General features: G+C 50.2%; 1 protein-coding gene across 4 annotated transcripts in view; it reads left to right on the top strand.

Moving 5' to 3' along the window:
* BCORL1 (BCL6 corepressor like 1) overlaps positions 1–18,227 on the top strand; it is a 68,144-nt gene that overhangs the window by 40,048 nt on the left and 9,869 nt on the right. For 3 of the 4 annotated variants that reach the window (XM_073589838.1, XM_073589835.1, XM_073589839.1), the window contains exons 5-12: positions 502–643; positions 4,421–4,501; positions 5,482–5,871; positions 10,082–10,263; positions 10,407–10,628; positions 13,247–13,413; positions 13,702–13,847; positions 14,146–14,223. In XM_073589838.1, coding sequence (XP_073445939.1) covers positions 502–643; positions 4,421–4,501; positions 5,482–5,871; positions 10,082–10,263; positions 10,407–10,628; positions 13,247–13,413; positions 13,702–13,847; positions 14,146–14,223 — 1,408 coding nt within the window. The remainder of the gene's footprint in view (positions 1–501; positions 644–4,420; positions 4,502–5,481; positions 5,872–10,081; positions 10,264–10,406; positions 10,629–13,246; positions 13,414–13,701; positions 13,848–14,145; positions 14,224–18,227) is intronic. The other variant, XM_073589837.1, reaches the window with a different exon arrangement.

Raw genomic sequence — 18,227 nt, forward strand, 5'->3', positions numbered from 1 at the left:
GGGCAGCCATTTTCAGGTCTCTCCAGAGATGCTCAATTGGGTTTATCTGTGTGCTTAGGGTCATTGTCTTGTTGGATGGTGAACCTTAAGCCAAATCTGAGGTCCAGAGCACTCTGGAAGAGGTTTTCAGCCAGGATATCTCTGGACTTGGCTTCATTCATGTTTCCTTCACTGGCAACCAGTCGTCCTGTCCCTGCAACTGAAAAACACCCCCATAGCATGATGCGGCCACCACCATGTTTCACAGTTGGGATTGTATTGGGCAGGTGATGAGCAGTGCCTGGTTTTCTCCACATATACCGCTTAGAGTTATCACCAAAAAGTTCTATCTTTGTCTCATATAGTCTCTTCTATACGATCCCTTCTATATTATGCGATCCCATCTATATGATCCCCATATAATCTCTCCTATACAATCCCTTCTATATTATCCCTATATAATCTCTTCTATACGATCTGTTTTTGACCTTTTGTATATGATCTATCTTCTTTTTCTTTCAGGGTAAGCGACCTTCGTGTGACTCAAATCTTGAGAATAAAGAACATACAAGCCTGAAATCGAAGCAGGATCCAGTGATTTCCATAGTCCGGCGGCGAAGAAGAGCCATAAAGAGCGAACCTCTGGACCCAGAGTATGACCCAGGTGAGATGCTTGGGCGAGTAGGTCTCAGGCTGGAGACATCTGATCTTGTAGCATTGTACAGAGAATGGAAAGGAGCAGGAATATTTTTAAAGGGTTAATAAGCACAATGTATACTCGCCTTTTGCAGCGCCGCTGTTCCCTGTGGGTGATGTGACATTGTTATGTCATGTGACCGCTGCAGCCTATTGACGGCCACTAGTCGGCTGCAGACTTCATTATTTTGTCACAGCAGATATTGTTGGAGGTGAGTGTACATTGTATTTCATATTATAGATGAATACTCATGAGTGTCTCTGACCACAACAAAGATCCAGAAGGATGGTCCCTGGACACCTGCCTCGGAGGGGTGGTCCCCACACATCTGGATTCGCACTGCTGTCTCTTGGCTCAGACTTCTCACCAGGACACTTTTTTTTTTTTTCTTTGATTATTCTCATTTATTTTTTTAAGTGGGCTAAAAAATGTATTTGTCTTATGTTTACAATTGATTCATCAGGATCCGATCCTCTGCTCTGTGCCATGCGTCATTTTGTTTTTCTGTGAGTCGCTCGCTCGCCCCGCCCTGTGAGTCGCTCGCTGCCCCGCCCTGGGTATCGGGCGATGCTGCAGATGGACGCGTCCTTTATTTTCAGCGGCCCTGAAGGCAGTGCGCAATGTTGTCAACGCCATCTGTTGGTGCCAGGGGTTATCATGGCTTCATTGACATCTTGTCCTAGACTAGTTCCTCTCATGGCCTTTAGCTGTCCGTCATCTTTATCGAGTGTTGCTACTGTTGGCTAATAGAGGGCATAGTATCTGAATGCTGACATATGTTGTGTAGTCCTACACACTGCATATTGGGGAGAATGGCTAATTACAGGGACAGCTTAAATCTGCCGCCTATGATGCCAGGAATCCCATCTCCTACCATTGGTGTGGATGCATCCTGTATTTCCAGGAACCTTGGTTTTCTAGATGATGGCAGGTTGTGAGCTGATGGGAGGATATTACACAACAGGCAGCAGTCGTGGCTGATACCGGCACTTCCTGTGACTACATTTATACTTCCCGTCTGAGGGGCTGCTAATGTTCACCGCTCTCCTACTGTTACAACATTAGCTCATGATATGGCGGTATTCACATGAGGTGCAGTCAGCACAGGTTGCTGGGAGTTGTAGTTCAGTACACAAGGAATCTACCCATTGGAGCAAGTGATCAGAATCCACATCCAAGGTTGTAGACTACATCTGCAAAATACAAGTGTGTGATTGCTGGATGTGAGGATGGCTCCTGGGGATTTCAACATTGGAGGTCTTCAAAGCTCCCCCTACACAATTACTAAATGGCTTGTGGATGTGGACAGATCCTGGGTCCTCCTCTGCGTGGCCGCATCCTGGGTTTTCCTTTGCGTGGGCACATTCCGAATGACTGCACCTCTAGGGTCTCCCTGGCTCTGGGCGCCGACATGTCACTATGGGTCTCCATGGCCGTGTGGCCGACATCTCCATTGATCTCCTTGTGTGCCGGCACTTCCCTGGGTCTCCCTGGCCCTGGGTGTCGGCACCTCCCTGGGTCTCCCTGGCCCTGGGTGTCGGCACCTCCCTGGGTCTCCCTGGTCCTGGGTGTCGGCACCTCCCTGGGTCTCCCTGGTCCTGGGTGTCGGCACCTCCCTGGGTCTCTCTGGGAGCCGCCACCTGCCTGGGTCTCTCTGGGAGCCGCCACCTGCCTGGGTCTCTCTGGCAGCTGCCACCCCAATGGGTCTTCCTGGGTGCAGCCACCTCCCTGGGGTCTGGTGTCTCCCTGGCTGTGGGTGTCGACACCTGCCTGGTTCTCTCTGGGAGCCAGCACCTGCCTGGACGCCAGTGCTGGTACCTCCCTGGGTCTCCCTGGCTCTGGGAGATGACACCTCCCTGGGTCTCCCTGGCTCTTGGAGCCGTCACTTCCTGGGACGCTCCCTGGATCTGGACGACGGCACCTCTGTGTCTCCATGGGCGCCAGCATCTCCCTGGGACTCCTTGGCCCTGTTCGTCGGCACCTCCCTGGGTGCCTGCACCTCTTTGGCTTTGGGCGTCGCTGCTTACCTGGGTCTTCCTGGCCGTCACCACCCCCCTGGGTCTCCTAGACCGCCAACACCTCCCTGGCTACCTCCCTCACTCTCCCTGGCCCTGGACACTAGCACTTCACTCTGCGTCTCCATGGCCCTGTGCGCCGGCATCTCCCTGGATCTCCCTGTAATCTCCCTCTCTGGGTCTTCCTGGGCGCCGCCGTCTCCCTGGTCGCTGGCACCTGCCAGTTCTCCCTGGCTCTGGGCGCTGCCACCTCCCTCGGTCTTCCCAGTCGCTGCCACCTCCTGGGTCTTCCTGGGCGCCGCCACCTCCTTGGGCTCCTGTGTCTTCCTGGCTGTGGGTGCTGGCACCTCCCTTGGTCTCTCTGGCCCTTGACTCCACTTCTTCGTCTCTTGTGTTGTGTACCGGCCCTTTCCTGGGAACTGGCACTTCACTCTGCGTCTCTCTGGCGTGGTGTGCCGACCCCTCCCTGGGTCTTCCTAGGCGATGGCACTTTCCTGGGTCTCCCAGGGTGCTGATTCCTCCTGTGTGTCAACACCTACTGGGTCTCCCTTGTCGCTGGCACTTCCCTGGGTCTTCCTAGGCGACTGCACCATCTTGGGTCTCCCTGGATGCCGGTTCCTCCTGTGTGTCAGCACCTCCTGGGTCTCCTTGGCCCTGTATGTAGGCACCTCCCTGGGTGCCCGCTCCTCCTTGACTTTGGGCGCCGCCACCTCCCTGGGTCTTCCAGACCGCCAACACCTCCCTAGGTCTGCCTGGCTCTGGGTGCCGGCACCTCCCTCGATCTCCTTAGTCCTGGACGCCAGCACTTCACTCTGCGTCTCCGTGGCCCTGTGCGCCAGAATCTCCCTGGATCTCTCTGGCATCTCTCTGTAGTCTCCCTCTCTGAGACTTCCTTGGCGCTGCAGTCTCCCTGGTCGCCGGCACCTCCCTAGTTCTCCCTGGGCGTCCCTGGGCGCCGCCACCTCCCTGGGCGCCGCCGTCTCTCTGGGTGTCCCTGGGCGCCGCCGTCTCTCCGGGTGTCCCTGGCGCCGCCGTTTCTCCGGGTGTCCCTGGGCGCCGCCGTCTCTCCGGGTGTCTATTCCTCCTGTCAGGTGTGTCAGCACCTCCTGGGTCTCCCTGGTCGCTGGTACCTCTCTGTCTCCCTAGGCACCAGCACCAACTAGATATCCCTGGGCGTCAGTTCTTCTTGTGTGTGAGCACCATCCTGGGTCTCCCTGATTGCCCGTTCCTCCTGTGTGTCAGCACTTCCTGGGTCTCCCTAGTCGCAGGCACCTTTCTGAGTATTCCTAGGCGCCGGCACCATCCTGGGTCTTCCTGGGTGCCGGCTCCTCCTAGATCCTCCTGTGTATCTAGTAAGGTTTCTTGTCTGAAGTCTGTGCAGTATGGCAGCTGGTGATTACTGGCATAAGTCTCAGCTTTAGCTGGGGGTATTACACCGCTATGGCCCCTGTGACTCAGATACCGCAGCCTTACCAGAAATTCTGCACAGACCTGTCATTTACTTAAAAATAAAACCCCCCAAAAAACAAAGTGGCTTGTGCCCCTACCCATGTTATTCTGGCCTGCTAAAAGTAGAATTCCCCTTTACCTGTATAGACCAGTGGGCATTTTTGGGCTCTGGCTATGATGGCACTAGACCCCTGTTTGCTGGCCTCTTCCTCTGCTGCCCGTTAAATTAAGCTTTGTTCCTTTCTTGCTTTCCTCTCATTGTGCTCTCCCTTCCCGACAGCCACGCCAGAGAGAAAATCCAAAAACCGCTTCAAAGACTTCATCCCAGTCGTGTTAAAGAGACGAACCCGCAGTCAGACAGGTAACGATGCAGCAGTGGGGGATGGGCACTGCCCTTCTTATCGGCTGTTCCAGTGTTCTCGGCCGAAACAGATAATGCAGCGCAATCACCTGCGGTTTGCGACACTTTTATCTACTTAAAATCAGAGACTTTTTATTTTCTCCACCTTCTTGGCAGTTGCGCAGGGGCTACTGTTAAGTCTTAATCCGAACGTGCAGCTGAACGTCGTCGAGTTTTCATTCCTTCCCTCGCGATCATCAAAATATAAAATCCCTGGTAAATACTAAATACCAAAATTTGCTCAGTCGCTGCGGGATGGCTGTGATCCAGGGTCGCTGCGGGATGGCTGTGATCCAGGGTCGCTGCGGGATGGCTGTGATCCAGGGTCGCTGCGGGATGGCTGTGATCCAGGGTCGCTGCGGGATGGCTGTGATCCAGGGTCGCTGCGGGATGGCTGTGATCCAGGGTCGCTGCGGGATGGCTGTGATCCAGGGTCGCTGCGGGATGGCTGTGATCCAGGGTCGCTGCGGGATGGCTGCATATAAAGGGGTTGTTCAAAGGCAAAAAATACTCACCTTACTGCACATGTAACTCCCACGCAGCTCCAGCGCTGATGCCTTGAGTGATGACGAGCTGTACCTGCCCGTGAGTGTAGCAGTGCTGTGCATCATGTCATCAGCGTGGGAGTGGCGGGCACTCGCGAGGTGAACGCAGCCTGCTTTTCCTTTTCCTTTCTTTTTTTTGTCATCCTGCTTCTCAGAAGTAAAGGATGGATGTACCCAATAGGACTCTATTACAACAGTTTTGGAACGGGCCGCAATTCCATGTGGGCTGTAATGGCAGCCGCGGGTTATCAAATGACTCCCTGGACCCTGAGAATGGTAGCAGCAGGGACGCATCTTCTGATATATATGTGTATTGTCCTTCTTGTTGCTGCAGTTTGTGGTTGTATTGGTGCCGAGCTGCATGGCATCACCCTTTTTACTTCTGTTTTTCTGCAGGATCTTACGGATTCTCGGACACTGGACCCACAGTAGATGATGTCCGGACTGAGGAAGGGGAGGATGAGGCAACCATCCCCTATAAGAGAAGGAAGCTGCGGAAGAACTGCAAACCAGGCCGGCCTCGCAAGTACACAGCCATCAAAGTGGAGCCTGAGCCCGAGCTCATCACCCCAGTAATTCAGGACTCCTGGCAACTGTCCAGCAGGGGTCTAGACACTGTCACAGAGAGTCTGCGAGAGCAGGACAATAATGGTGAAGAGGATGGTTTATTACGCCGGAGAAAGAGGCGGAGACAGAAGAACCGGAAATACCAGAACGGGGAGTATCTGACGGAAAAAGAGGAGGAGGAAGTGTCTCAGTACTGTTGTCGGAGGAGGGCACGGACAGGTGGGTCCAAGGGCAGCTCACCCTAAAGCTGCCAGTACACATCAGTCAGCAATCTGCTGATCGTTCTCATCTGCTAAACTTTGTGGTGTGCGTAAGAAGGGGTATGGGGACGGGAGGACACGGGAGGTGTCTGGGGACGGGAGGACACGGGAGGTGTCTGGGGACGGGAGGACACGGGAGGTGTCTGGGGACGGGAGGACACGGGAGGTGTCTGGGGACGGGAGGACACGGGAGGTGTCTGGGGACGGGAGGACACGGGAGGTGTCTGGGGACGGGAGGACACGGGAGGTGTCTGGGGACGGGTGGACACGGGAGGTGTCTGGGGACGGGAGGACACTGGATATTGCCCGGGGACGGGAGGACACTGGATATTGCCCGGGGACGGGAGGACACTGGATATTGCCCGGGGACGGGAGGACACTGGATATTGCCCTTTGGTGTCAGAGCATTTCTATCTGTGACTTTGCTGTACTATTTCATCATTTTGTTGCAGTGCAGTAATTATCATTCCACATTCGCTGTTCGTTGATGTTTCTGATTCACTCTTCGGTGACGTTCTGCGTCTGCTCTTCTCGCTCTTCGGTGACGTTCTGCGTCTGCTCTTCTCGCTCTTCGGTGACGTTCTGCGTCTGCTCTTCTCGCTCTTCGGTGACGTTCTGCGTCTGCTCTTCTCGCTCTTCGGTGACGTTCTGCGTCTGCTCTTCTCGCTCTTCGGTGACGTTCTGCGTCTGCTCTTCTCGCTCTTCGGTGACGTTCTGCGTCTGCTCTTCTCGCTCTTCGGTGACGTTCTGCGTCTGCTCTTCTCGCTCTTCGGTGACGTTCTGCGTCTGCTCTTCTCGCTCTTCGGTGACGTTCTGCGTCTGCTCTTCTCGCTCTTCGGTGACGTTCTGCGTCTGCTCTTCTCGCTCTTCGGTGACGTTCTGCGTCTGCTCTTCTCGCTCTTCGGTGACGTTCTGCGTCTGCTCTTCTCGCTCTTCGGTGACGTTCTGCGTCTGCTCTTCTCGCTCTTCGGTGACGTTCTGCGTCTGCTCTTCTCGCTCTTCGGTGACGTTCTGCGTCTGCTCTTCTCGCTCTTCGGTGACGTTCTGCGTCTGCTCTTCTCGCTCTTCGGTGACGTTCTGCGTCTGCTCTTCTCGCTCTTCGGTGACGTTCTGCATTTTTTCTTCTTGTGGACGTTCTTGTTGACGTTGCACTTCTGTATTTCTTGCTGTTTGGTGACGTTCCTCATCATTTCTTCTCTGTGATCGGGGATGTTCCACATCTGTTCTTCTCACTGTTTGGTGATGTTTCGTGGCCTTTCTTCTCTCTGTTTGGTGACATTCCGCATCTTTCCTTGCTGTTCGGTGACGTTTCATGTTTATTCTTCTTGCTTTTATGTGACCTTCCTTGTCTGTTCTTCTCGTCATTTGAACAGTTAAGCAAGTTGAAGATGAAATGATCTAAAAGGCCTAAAATTAAAGATGACACATCATCTTACGTTTTAAAAATTGCAAAAAGGAAAATGGGCTGATGCAAAATTTTGGGCACCACTAGAGCTTTGTGTGTTCAGATAACTTTGACCAAGGTTTCGGACCTTAATTAGCCTGTTAGGGTTATGGCTAATAAATTTATTATTATCATTATATTTCTATAGCGCCAACATATTTCGCTGCACTTTACATTTTAGTGAGGACTTGGAATTCCTTTGTATTTTAGGCCCACCAGAAATATATTTTTCATGTTTTACACTTTAAAAAATACAAAAAGGAAAATTTTCCTATGCAAAAGTTTGGGCACCCTGCATGGTTAGTACCTAGTAGCACTCCCTTTTGAAAGTATCACAGCTTGTCAACGCTTTTTGTAGCCAGACAAGAGTCTTTCAGTTTTTTTTTGAGGGATTTTCATCCATTCTTCCTTGGAGATTTCTGGGCCGTCTTGCATCCTCTGCTATTTTGACGTCTCGCCACAGATTTTCAATGGTATTCAGATCAGGGGACTGTGAGGGTCATTGTAAAACCTTCAGCTTTTAACGTGTGTTTAAGATTATTATCCATTTGTAGAAGCCATCCACTTTTCACCTTCAGCTTTTTACAGATGGTGTTATGTTTGCATCAAGAATTTGTTGAAATTTCATTGAATCCATTCTTCCCTCTATCTTAGAAATGTTCCCCATGCCATTGGCTGCAAAACAATACGAAAGCATGATTGATCCACCCCCATGCTTAATGGTTAGCGAGATGTTATTCTCCTGATATCCTGTGCCCTTTTTTCTCCACACATACGTGTGATCATTGTAGCCAAAGACTTCTATTTTACCTCATTGGTCCACAGGACTTGTTTCTAAAATGCACCAGGCTTGGTTAGATGTTCTTCTGCATACTCCAGAAGCTGAATTCTATGGTGAGGACGCAGGAGAGGTTTTCTTCTGATGACCCTTCCATGAAGGACGTATTTGTACAGATTTGTCTGAACAGTAGAACATTGTATCACAACTCCAGAACCTGCTAAATCTGTCTTTTGCAGTCAAGCGGGGAAGGGGGGTCCGATTTGCCTTTCTAGCAATCCTATGAGGCAGCGCTCACTGAAACCTTGTTTGGTTTTCCAGAACCTATCTTGACCTCCACTGTTCCTGGTAACTACCATTTGTTAATTACATTTTGAACTGAGGAAAGCACAACTTGAAAACGCTTTGCTATCTTCTTATACCCTTCTCCTGCTTTGTAGCTTCCACCATTTTCAGAGTCCTAGGCAGCTGCTTAGGAGAACCCATGGCTACTGCTTTTTGGCACAAGGTTAGAGGAGGCTGGGTTTTATAAAGCTAGGAAAGGCCAGGCAATGCAAATTTCCCAACGATGATAGTGAATAAGCCATAACCCTAACAGGATAATTAAGGTCTGAAACTTGGTCAAAGTTATCTGAGCACACAAATCTCCAAAGGTGCACAAACTTTTGCATTGGCCCATTTTCCTTTTTGTAATTTTTAAAGTGTAAAAAATTAAAATATATGGTATATACACTCACTGGCCACTTTATTAGGTACACCATGCTAGTAACGGGTTGGACCCCCTTTTGCCTTCAGAACTGCCTCAATTCTTCGTGGCAGAGATTCAACAAGGTGCTGGAAGCATTCCTCAGAGATTTTGGACCATATTGACATGATGGCATCACACAGTTGGCGCAGATTTGTCGGCTGCACATCCCTGATGCGAATCTCCCGTTCCACCACATCCCAAAGATGCTCTATTGGATTGAGATCTGGTGACTGAGGAGGCCATTTGAGTACAGTGAACTCATTGTCATGTTCAAGAAACCAATCTGAGATGATTCGAGCTTTATGACATGGTGCATTATCCTGCTGAAAGTAGCCATCAGATGCCTGTTCTTAGCTGAGAGGAGTGGTACCCAGTGTGGTCTTCTGCTGCTGTAGCCCATCTGCCTCAAAGTTCGACGCACTGTGCGTTCAGAGATGCTCTTCTGCCTACCTTGGTTGTAACGGGTGGCAATTTGAGTCACTGTTGCCTTTCTATCAGCTCGAACCAGTATGCCCATTCTCCTCTGACCTCTGGCATCAACAAGGCATTTCCGGCCACAGAACTGCCGCTCACTGGATTTTTTTTCTTTTTCGGACCATTCTCTGTAAACCCTAGAGATGGTTGTGCGTGAAAATCCCAGTAGATCAGCAGTTTCTGAAATACTCAGACCAGCCCTTCTGGCACCAACAATCATGCCACGTTCAAAGGCACTCAAATCACCTTTCTTCCCCATACTGATGCTCGGTTTGAACTGCAGGAGATTGTCTTGACCATGTCTACATGCCTAAATGCACTGAGTTGCCGCCATGTGATTGGCTGATTAGAAATTAAGTCTTAACACACAGTTGGACAGGTGTACCTAATAAAGTGGCCAGTGAGTGTAGTTCTTGCCTAAAATACAAAGGAAATGTGTCATCTGTAACTTTAGGCCTTTTAGATCATTTCATCTTCAACTTGCTTTCCTGTTCACTATAACAGTAATTTTGATCAGTGACACCGAAACTTTTACTTGCCACTGTATATTGACTCTTTTTAGGTTTTATAGCCTACTATGGGGCCACTAAATTGATGAAACTGGTGCACAGAAGCTGACAAGTCGTTCACCTTTGAGGGGAACTTTCTTAAGAAACCTTTTCTTTTCTTTTTTTTTTTTCTTCCTTTTCCCAGTTTTGCTCATACTGCTTTATTTATAATTTTAGATTTCCGGAAGAGAAAAATCTCAACAGACGAAGCCGGTGAGATCCTGCAGAGTAACCAGAGTCTGAGCAACCCCAGAAACTTCAGCCTTGAGGATTCGCCCTTACAGATTCTGGAAAAACCCTCTGGAAAACGCAAGTGCAAGGCAAAACATCTCCGGGGCGGCAGAGATGAGGAGGCCAAGGTAGGAGACTCTATAGAGGGCATCGGTAGACGGCGGCCTTAAATATTGCTTCTGATGTGCAGTAGTGCTGGTGTCTGGCCTCCGGCACGCCTGGCATATTACCATTATTTCTTCTCATCATCCATCTTGTTTTCTTACTGTAGGGACGGGGCTGGCGGAGCAGCCTGACTCCCAGAAGCACTCCCACAAAATCTCCCCGGAAGAGCTGTCAGCCAGGAACCCCCTGCAGCTCTCGTCGGACCAGCAGTCTGGGCTCATGTGACACCCTGTGCAGCCAAAACATGCCCCCTGAAGCCCGGAGACTCATTGTGAATAAAAATGCTGGAGAGACCCTACTACAGCGAGCGGCACGGTTGGGATACAAGGTGAGAGATTGAGAGGTGCAAGTGGGGATCCACCGGTGTGACCGAAGTATGGCTCCTCTCTGCTTGGGGAGAAGTAATAAAAACAAACACAATAGAGAACTACAAACATGTGAAGGGTTAATGTCCCCCCTGCCATTCCCAGATTGACGTCCCCCCGCCGCCATTCCCAGAGCGACGTCCCCCTGCCACCACTCCCAGAGCGACGCCCTCCCCCCGCCTCTCCCAGAGTGACGTCCCTGTGAAGAAAAAGGGGTCAGTGGGCGCTTTCATCCGCTGGCACGGCTGTGTTTAGCAAGACTGCATGGACCAGGGCTCATACCTCTGAACTTCCTGCTCTCTCTCCACGTGGGCAAACACAACACAGACAACGCAGGGTTAGGGTAAACCAGTGTGGCAATACTTAATTGAACCACAGCACCCAATTGCAAACAGAACAATCCTAGTGATTACCCCAAGATGGTGCATCTTACAGGGTCTCACCCTTCCGCTGACTCGCCAAGATAATGATAGATGTTATGTTCGAGCTCCCAGGGTCGCCATTCCACCTGTGATACACACACAGAGAAGAGAAAGCAACAAGCGTAAGGAGATGGCAGAGAACAGTCCATAGAGTCCGTACACTTTCCAAAGCCAGTTGACACGGAAGTCACCACCTGGCTTATCCGACTATCTCCATCGAACCAGGCGACTGGCGGGTCCCAAAAACCTGGCTTTCTCCAAACATATCCATGGTTCAGAGATGGTCACTGGATTAGATCTGCCAAAAACCCCTAGGTTTTTTCCTATAGAATCTTAGATCCGTGTCCCTCGTGATGGTGCCATGATGAATTGGCTGCAGTCCTGACTCTCGTCCGTTGGGTGTTTTGCAGAATGTCCAGCTGGTAGCTATGTGTTACTTCAGTTGGAGAGATGAGATCTTTGAGTCTTTTTATACCTGAGGCATGTAAGCTATTTTTAGAATTACCCAGTGTCCTTCAGTCCACTCTCACATTCTTTTCACTCTTTACTTTCAAAGTCAACAAACTGGTTCCAGAATACAATACATGGGTCGCCCTCCCAGGGCTGTGGGGTACTCTGTACCGGGCCGGTGTCAGGGGGATGTGTCACAGCAGCGGTGACCCGGTCCGTGGCCCTGGGTGCCCAAGTAATGGGGAAATGGAGATGGTGGATTATAGTTAATGGAATAGTTTGTGACGCCACCTGTGGTGTTCGGCAAGTGAGATGTTCAGCCGACGCTGCATGCAGATCCGCTGGGACTGATGGAATGGTGCAGCAAAGATGTAAAAGCTCCCCACAGGTGAAGCTGTAGTCCCAGGGCAGTGTAGATTTTTTTGGCACGGGGATGTAGCAGTGCTGGAAAGGTAGGAAGCAGACAAGACACAGCGGGGTGCAATTTCTGTACCTTTGCTTGATAAATGCAGTCCAGGGTCCTGATTACAGATGGTAACGGAGCAGGCTAGCCTGGAAGCAACTCAGGGATTCTCTCTCAGCAGATGGGTTGTGTAGTCTCCTTACTAGTGCTTATTCGAATGAAGTACTCCCAGTACTGAGTTACACTGGAGTTCCTCCTCACAGATGTTCTCAAAAACCTTACTTGCATGGCAGGCAGCTGTAGCCTATCTCGGGGACTCCTCTCTCCTGAGTCCTGGCTCACTATACAAGCTGCTGTTGTGCCCTCAAGTCTTAGATGGGAGTAGGGCATTTAAAGCCTCCTACTCCTCTGGTGTCTGTTGCAGGACCGTTAGTATCCGTACAACCGTAGAGACCAGGCTCCAGTTCATGCGCTCTCTCCAGAGATGAGCTCTTCCTCTCAGCTCTATCTCAGCGCTCCTTCCACACGTCTGCACACTTCACCCTTCGCAGACTAACTGCCCACTCCTTCCTGTTAGCCCTCAGAGAGCACTCCTCCCCTTAATCCCGGTTCAGAGCTCCCCCTGCTGGCCTGGAGTGGAACTGTGTTGCATGCATAGATTGACTGCGAGAAAGACCCATCATTGCCTCCAAGCCTGGCATTACCCTCCCCTGGAGGAAGGCAAAGCCACTGTGGCGACCATACTCCTGGGGGCGCCACAATACACAATTAGCCTATCAGCACTTATCAATAAACAAAGATAAACGCAGACTATTTACAAGTCACCATTACAGACTTACACAGTATGTTAAATGGTATATCAGTTTGCAAGTCTGTCTTCTTGACTTACCAGAAATAAACACTTAAATCCACAAGCCAATATACAGGTAAAAAGTCAATTCTTCTCGGTTTGCAAAAACATAGTCATCTGGGTAATTAAGATATAGTCTGGTTTCTTCACATTACCCAAACCCCCCCCCCCCCCCCCCCCCCCGCTGGCATTCCCAGAGCGACATCCCCCCTTCCTCTTCTCCTTGCCGTTGGCTCCGTGCTTTTCCTTGCCGACGCCTCTTCTTCTTCCTTGCCGCCGCCTCTTTTTCTTCCTTGCCGACGCCTCCTTTTCTTCTTCTCCGCCTCTTCCTCTTTGCCGTCGTCTTTTCGTCCCATGCCTCTGCCGTCTCTTCGGCCCCAGCGGCGCCGTCTCTTCCTCACTGCCCTTTCCTCCCTTCTCGCTGATCGCTTTGTCATGTCTGATTCTACCCCTTAGGATGTTGTACTGTACTGTCTACAACGCGACCAGGGTGACATCAACCACAGGGATAATGCGGGGTACACTGCCCTGCACGAAGCTTGTGCCCGTGGTTGGACGTCCATCCTACGGATCCTGCTGGAGAATGGAGCGAATGTGAACTGCAGCGCACAGGACGGGACCAGGTGAGAGGAGTTGAGCCCTGTTTTCTTCCTGTGAATTTACATTAAAGTATGAAGTCGCCTCCAGGGTCCACCCTGGGAATGATCCAACATGGCCCCCCTGCTTTCCATAGACTGCTTGCAGCACCCCACATGGACGATGTTCTCTAGAGGGTTAGAGAGTCATCAGAGCAGACGCGGAGAGGTCCGGCCTAATTGGATACCTATAAATAGAGAAATTTTGATGGGGAATGTCCTCTGCCGGCCCAATCTCTGCATCGCTCTCACCCCATGTGTTATTCTTTGTGCCAGGCCCATCCATGATGCCGTGGTCAATGACAACCTGGAAACTGTGTGGCTCCTGCTCTCCTACGGGGCCGACCCCACCCTGGCCACATACTCCGGCCAGACGCCCATGAAGCTGGCCAGCAGCGAAACCATGAGGATGTTTCTGAGTGGTAAGGCTTCACTTATTTGTCCTTGCAATACTCCCAGCTGGGTGGGCATACTACAATGACCAACACGCTCTCTGCTTGCTGTCAGTAAATAACTTTTTGTTTACGTCCGGCGGTTGAACGCCGTTGTATCTGGCTTAGAGACTCTTGGACTCCAGACTGATACGTTGTAGCAAAGGCTCATAGGGTTATCTAGGCTGGATGCAATTGTAGCGAACCATCCGCTGTGACAAGTTTTGGGTCGAGATTGAACGCCCAAAAAGATAGACATATTACGTCCCTGCTGTTTCTCACCTTGTAGATTACCTCTCTGATCTGCGAGGCCGTTGTGATGGGGACCCGCGGGCCTCCTGGGACTTCTTTAGCAGCTCGGTATTAGGTGAGTGTCTTCATCATTGTACGCGGCGTCTACTGCTTTCTCACGGGTCCCCTCTATTGTTCTTTGGTAGCAGCTTGTCCTTCGCTTCGCACCCCCCCCAGAGACGCAGGGTGCTTCCCTGTTCTCAGGCACTACCTGCCCTCATTTGTAAATGTCTCCAGGCCCTCCAGGATGATAATTTCCTGGGTGCCCCCTCTTATATGGGTGGAAACCCAGGACCATGACAGACTTGTTATATATACAGTGGTACGTAAACATATGTGCACCCCTGTCCAACATTACTGTTATTGTAAACAGTTATGCAAGTTGAAGAGGAAATAATCTAAAAGGCCTGAAGTTACAGATGACACCTCAGCTCTTACACTAAAAATTACAAAAAGGAAAATGGGCTGGTGAAAAATGTTCCGTACCCCTGGAGAACTGTGTGTTCAGATGACTTTGATTAAGGTTTCAGCACAGCACTGTACATTAGAGGGGACATTACAGAATAACAGTAATCACATAAATCACCAGGTACAGGAGCAGTGAGGGCCCTGATCATCCGATACAGGAGCAGTGAGGGCCCTGATCATCCGATACAGGAGCAGTGAGGGCCCTGATCACCAGATACAGGAGCAGTGAGGGCCCTGATCACCAGATACAGGAGCAGTGAGGGCCCTGATCACCAGATACAGGAGCAGTGAGGGCCCTGATCACCAGATACAGGAGCAGTGAGGGCCCTGATCACCAGATACAGGAGCAGTGAGGGCCCTGATCACCAGATACAGGAGCAGTGAGGGCCCTGATCACCAGATACAGGAGCAGTGAGGGCCCTGATCACCAGATACAGGAGCAGTGAGGGCCCTGATCACCAGATACAGGAGCAGTGAGGGCCCTGATCACCAGATACAGGAGCAGTGAGGGCCCTGATCACCAGATACAGGAGCAGTGAGGGCCCTGATCACCAGATACAGGAGCAGTGAGGGCCCTGATCACCAGATACAGGAGCAGTGAGGGCCCGGATCACCAGATACAGGAGCAGTGAGGGCCTGGATCACCCGGTTCAGGAGCAGTGAGGGCCCGGATCACCCGGTTCAGGAGCAGTGAGGGCCCGGATCACCCGGTTCAGGAGCAGTGAGGGCCCGGATCACCCGGTTCAGGAGCAGTGAGGGCCCGGATCACCCGGTTCAGGAGCAGTGAGGGCCAGGATCACCCGGTTCCGGAGCAGTGAGGGCCCGGTTCCGGAGCAGTGAGGGCCACGATTACCAGATACAGTTTGGAGCAAGGGCCGCGATTACCAGATACAGGAGCAGTGAGGGCCCCGATCACTAGAGCTTACAATCTATGAGGAAATAGGGGATACATGAATGGTTGATGGTAACAATTGCTTGTATTGTACGGCCCAGCCATTACTATGTTCTCTATCATCATTAGGAAAGGCCAGATGATTCAAATTTCCCAGCTTTATAAAACCCAGCCTCCTCTAACCTTGTGCCAAAAACCAGCAACCATGTGTTCTTCTAAGAATCTGCTTGGCACTCTGAAAATGGTGTATATGTATAAGAGCAAATAGTCTTCAAGTTGCACACTCCTCAGTGTGAAGTGTAATTAAGAATTGGCATTTACCAGTTGCAGTGAAGGTCAAGATAAGGTCTGAAAGACCAAGAAAATTTTTAGGTTGTTTCCACGGTCCATAAACGCTGCGGTCCAGATGTTACAGCAAAGTGGATGGGATGTCAAGAAATCCCATGTCCACTATACATGCTCAGACACCTGCACTTCCCTGCATAGACGAACATGTGGCACGTCTTTCCAGACCACAGCATGTCTATTTATCTTGCGGAGACTCGAATCTCCTCAAGATAAATATCACCTGTACAATGTATAGGACGGTAATCCTGCGCGGTACAATGAACACATGCGGAATCACCTGCGTTCAATAGCCGGCAGCGCTTTGGACGCAGCAGACGTGCTGTGTCCAAAGCGCTGCCTAATACTGAACGTGTGCACATACCCCTAGTGATATCTCCTCATAGGATTGCTAGAAAGGCAAATCGGAACCATTTGCTTGACTGCAAAAAACCTCCAAAAAGGTTTAGCAGACTCTGGAGTTGTGGTACAATGTTCTATTGTTCAGAGACACCTGCACAAATATGGCCTTCATGGAAGTGTCATCAGAAATGTACAATGACTGAAGGCTAATTGGGTGTTAAATATGACTTTATTTAAAAGTTAATAAAAAGTTTATGGTTTAAAAAAAAAACAAACAAAAAAAAAAACCCTGCATCCTCACCATAGATTTCAGCTTCAGTATGCGAGAAAACATCTAAACAAGCCTGATGCATTTTGGAAACAAGTCCTGTGGACCAATGAGTTAAAATGGAACTCTTTGTCTACAATGATCACAGGTATGTGTGGAGAAAAAAGGGCTCAGGATTTCAGGAAAAGAACATCTCACCAACCATTAGGCATGGGGGTGGATCAATCATGCTTTCGTGTTGTGTAGCAGTCAATGGCACAGGGAACATTTCATGGGTAGAGAGAAGAATTGATTTGGTGAAATTTCAACAAATTCTTGATGCAAACATAACACCATCTGTAAAAAGCTGAAGGTGAAAAGAGGATGGCTTCTACAAATGGAGAATGATTCTAAACACACGTAAAAATCCAAAATAGATTACCTCTAACGGCCCAAGATGAAGGTTTTACAATGGCCGTCACAGTCCCCTGATCTGAACACCATTGAAAATCTGTGGCGAGACTTCAGAATGGCAGAGGATGCAAGATGACCTGGGAATCTGAGGAAGAATGGATGAAAATCCCTCAAACAAGAATTAAGACTCTTGTCTGGCTACAAGTGTTTACAAGCTGTGATACTTTCAAAAGGGGCTGCTACTTTGTACTAGTCATGCAGAGTGCCCAAACTTTCTCATCACCCCATTCTCCTTTTTGTAATTTTTAAAATTTATAAATATTGTGAGACAGTGACCGGCATTATTGTAAATGGCCGGTATGTGTCGCAGAGGAGGTCCTCTGTGCTGTAAGCCAGTAATGTTGCTCTGGGACCTGTAGTCCTACGAGCCTTGTTTTCATTATAAGGGGGGCTTACAGGGTTAGCCAGAGCTGGGCGGGGGACTGGCTAACCACACACACACCTCCCACCTATGGGGGGGTGGTTTCAGCTACATAATGTGGCTGTGGCTTGGGTCACATGATCAGTGTTGTAAGGTCCTGAAGGTCTCTGTGTTGGAAGGTCCTATGTGTTTGTGGACCAAATTTCTGAGGAGCACATGGTGATGCCATGGACCTGCAGAGCCTGTGACTGCTACTGTTTTGGGGAAGCTACTGTCCTTCTGAGGGTTTGGAACTATCGTGTTTGGCCTGTGGAGCAAGTCCGCCGTCCAGGAAAGTGATCACAGTTAGACCGCTTCTCTGGGAGCCTAGGACTGACAAGGAGTCAGTGTGTGGAGCCGGAGCTCCTGGAGGGTAACCCAGAGTATGGGGTCAGTTAATGAACAGTGCAGTCACCCACGGTAACTGGACGGAGTATTGTCCAGCGTGTTTAGAGACTAAACTTAATGTCGACTCGTGTTCAATGGATGTAAGGTAATGGACTATGCGTGGTGCGGTTTATGATTGTTGAATAAACCGAAATAAGACTGTTTATGTGAGAAACTGTGCCTGTGTGCTTTAATCCCGTTGCCAAGCGAGTGTCCCCCCCAACACACTCGGTAAGCGCTGCCGTACAATATATGTTTTTTGTCCAAAATACAAACGAAACGCGTCATCTGTAACATTAGGCCTTTTATGGATCATTTTATCTTCAACTTGCTTAACTTTTCACAATGGCAGTAATTTTGACCAAGGGCACCCAAAGTATTACATGCCACTGTACATGGCTCGTGGTGATATGAATACGGACGATGGCCCTGGACCAGCAGAGTCCAACATATGTATACAGCAATATAACTGGTGTAATGTGGTCCCTTCATGTACGACATCAACAAATGGGACTGCATGTAACT

This window comes from Dendrobates tinctorius, unplaced genomic scaffold (assembly GCF_039654945.1).
Source record: "Dendrobates tinctorius isolate UK_male_01 unplaced genomic scaffold, ASM3965494v1 ptg000114l, whole genome shotgun sequence".
NCBI classification, from domain to species: Eukaryota; Metazoa; Chordata; class Amphibia; order Anura; family Dendrobatidae; genus Dendrobates; species Dendrobates tinctorius.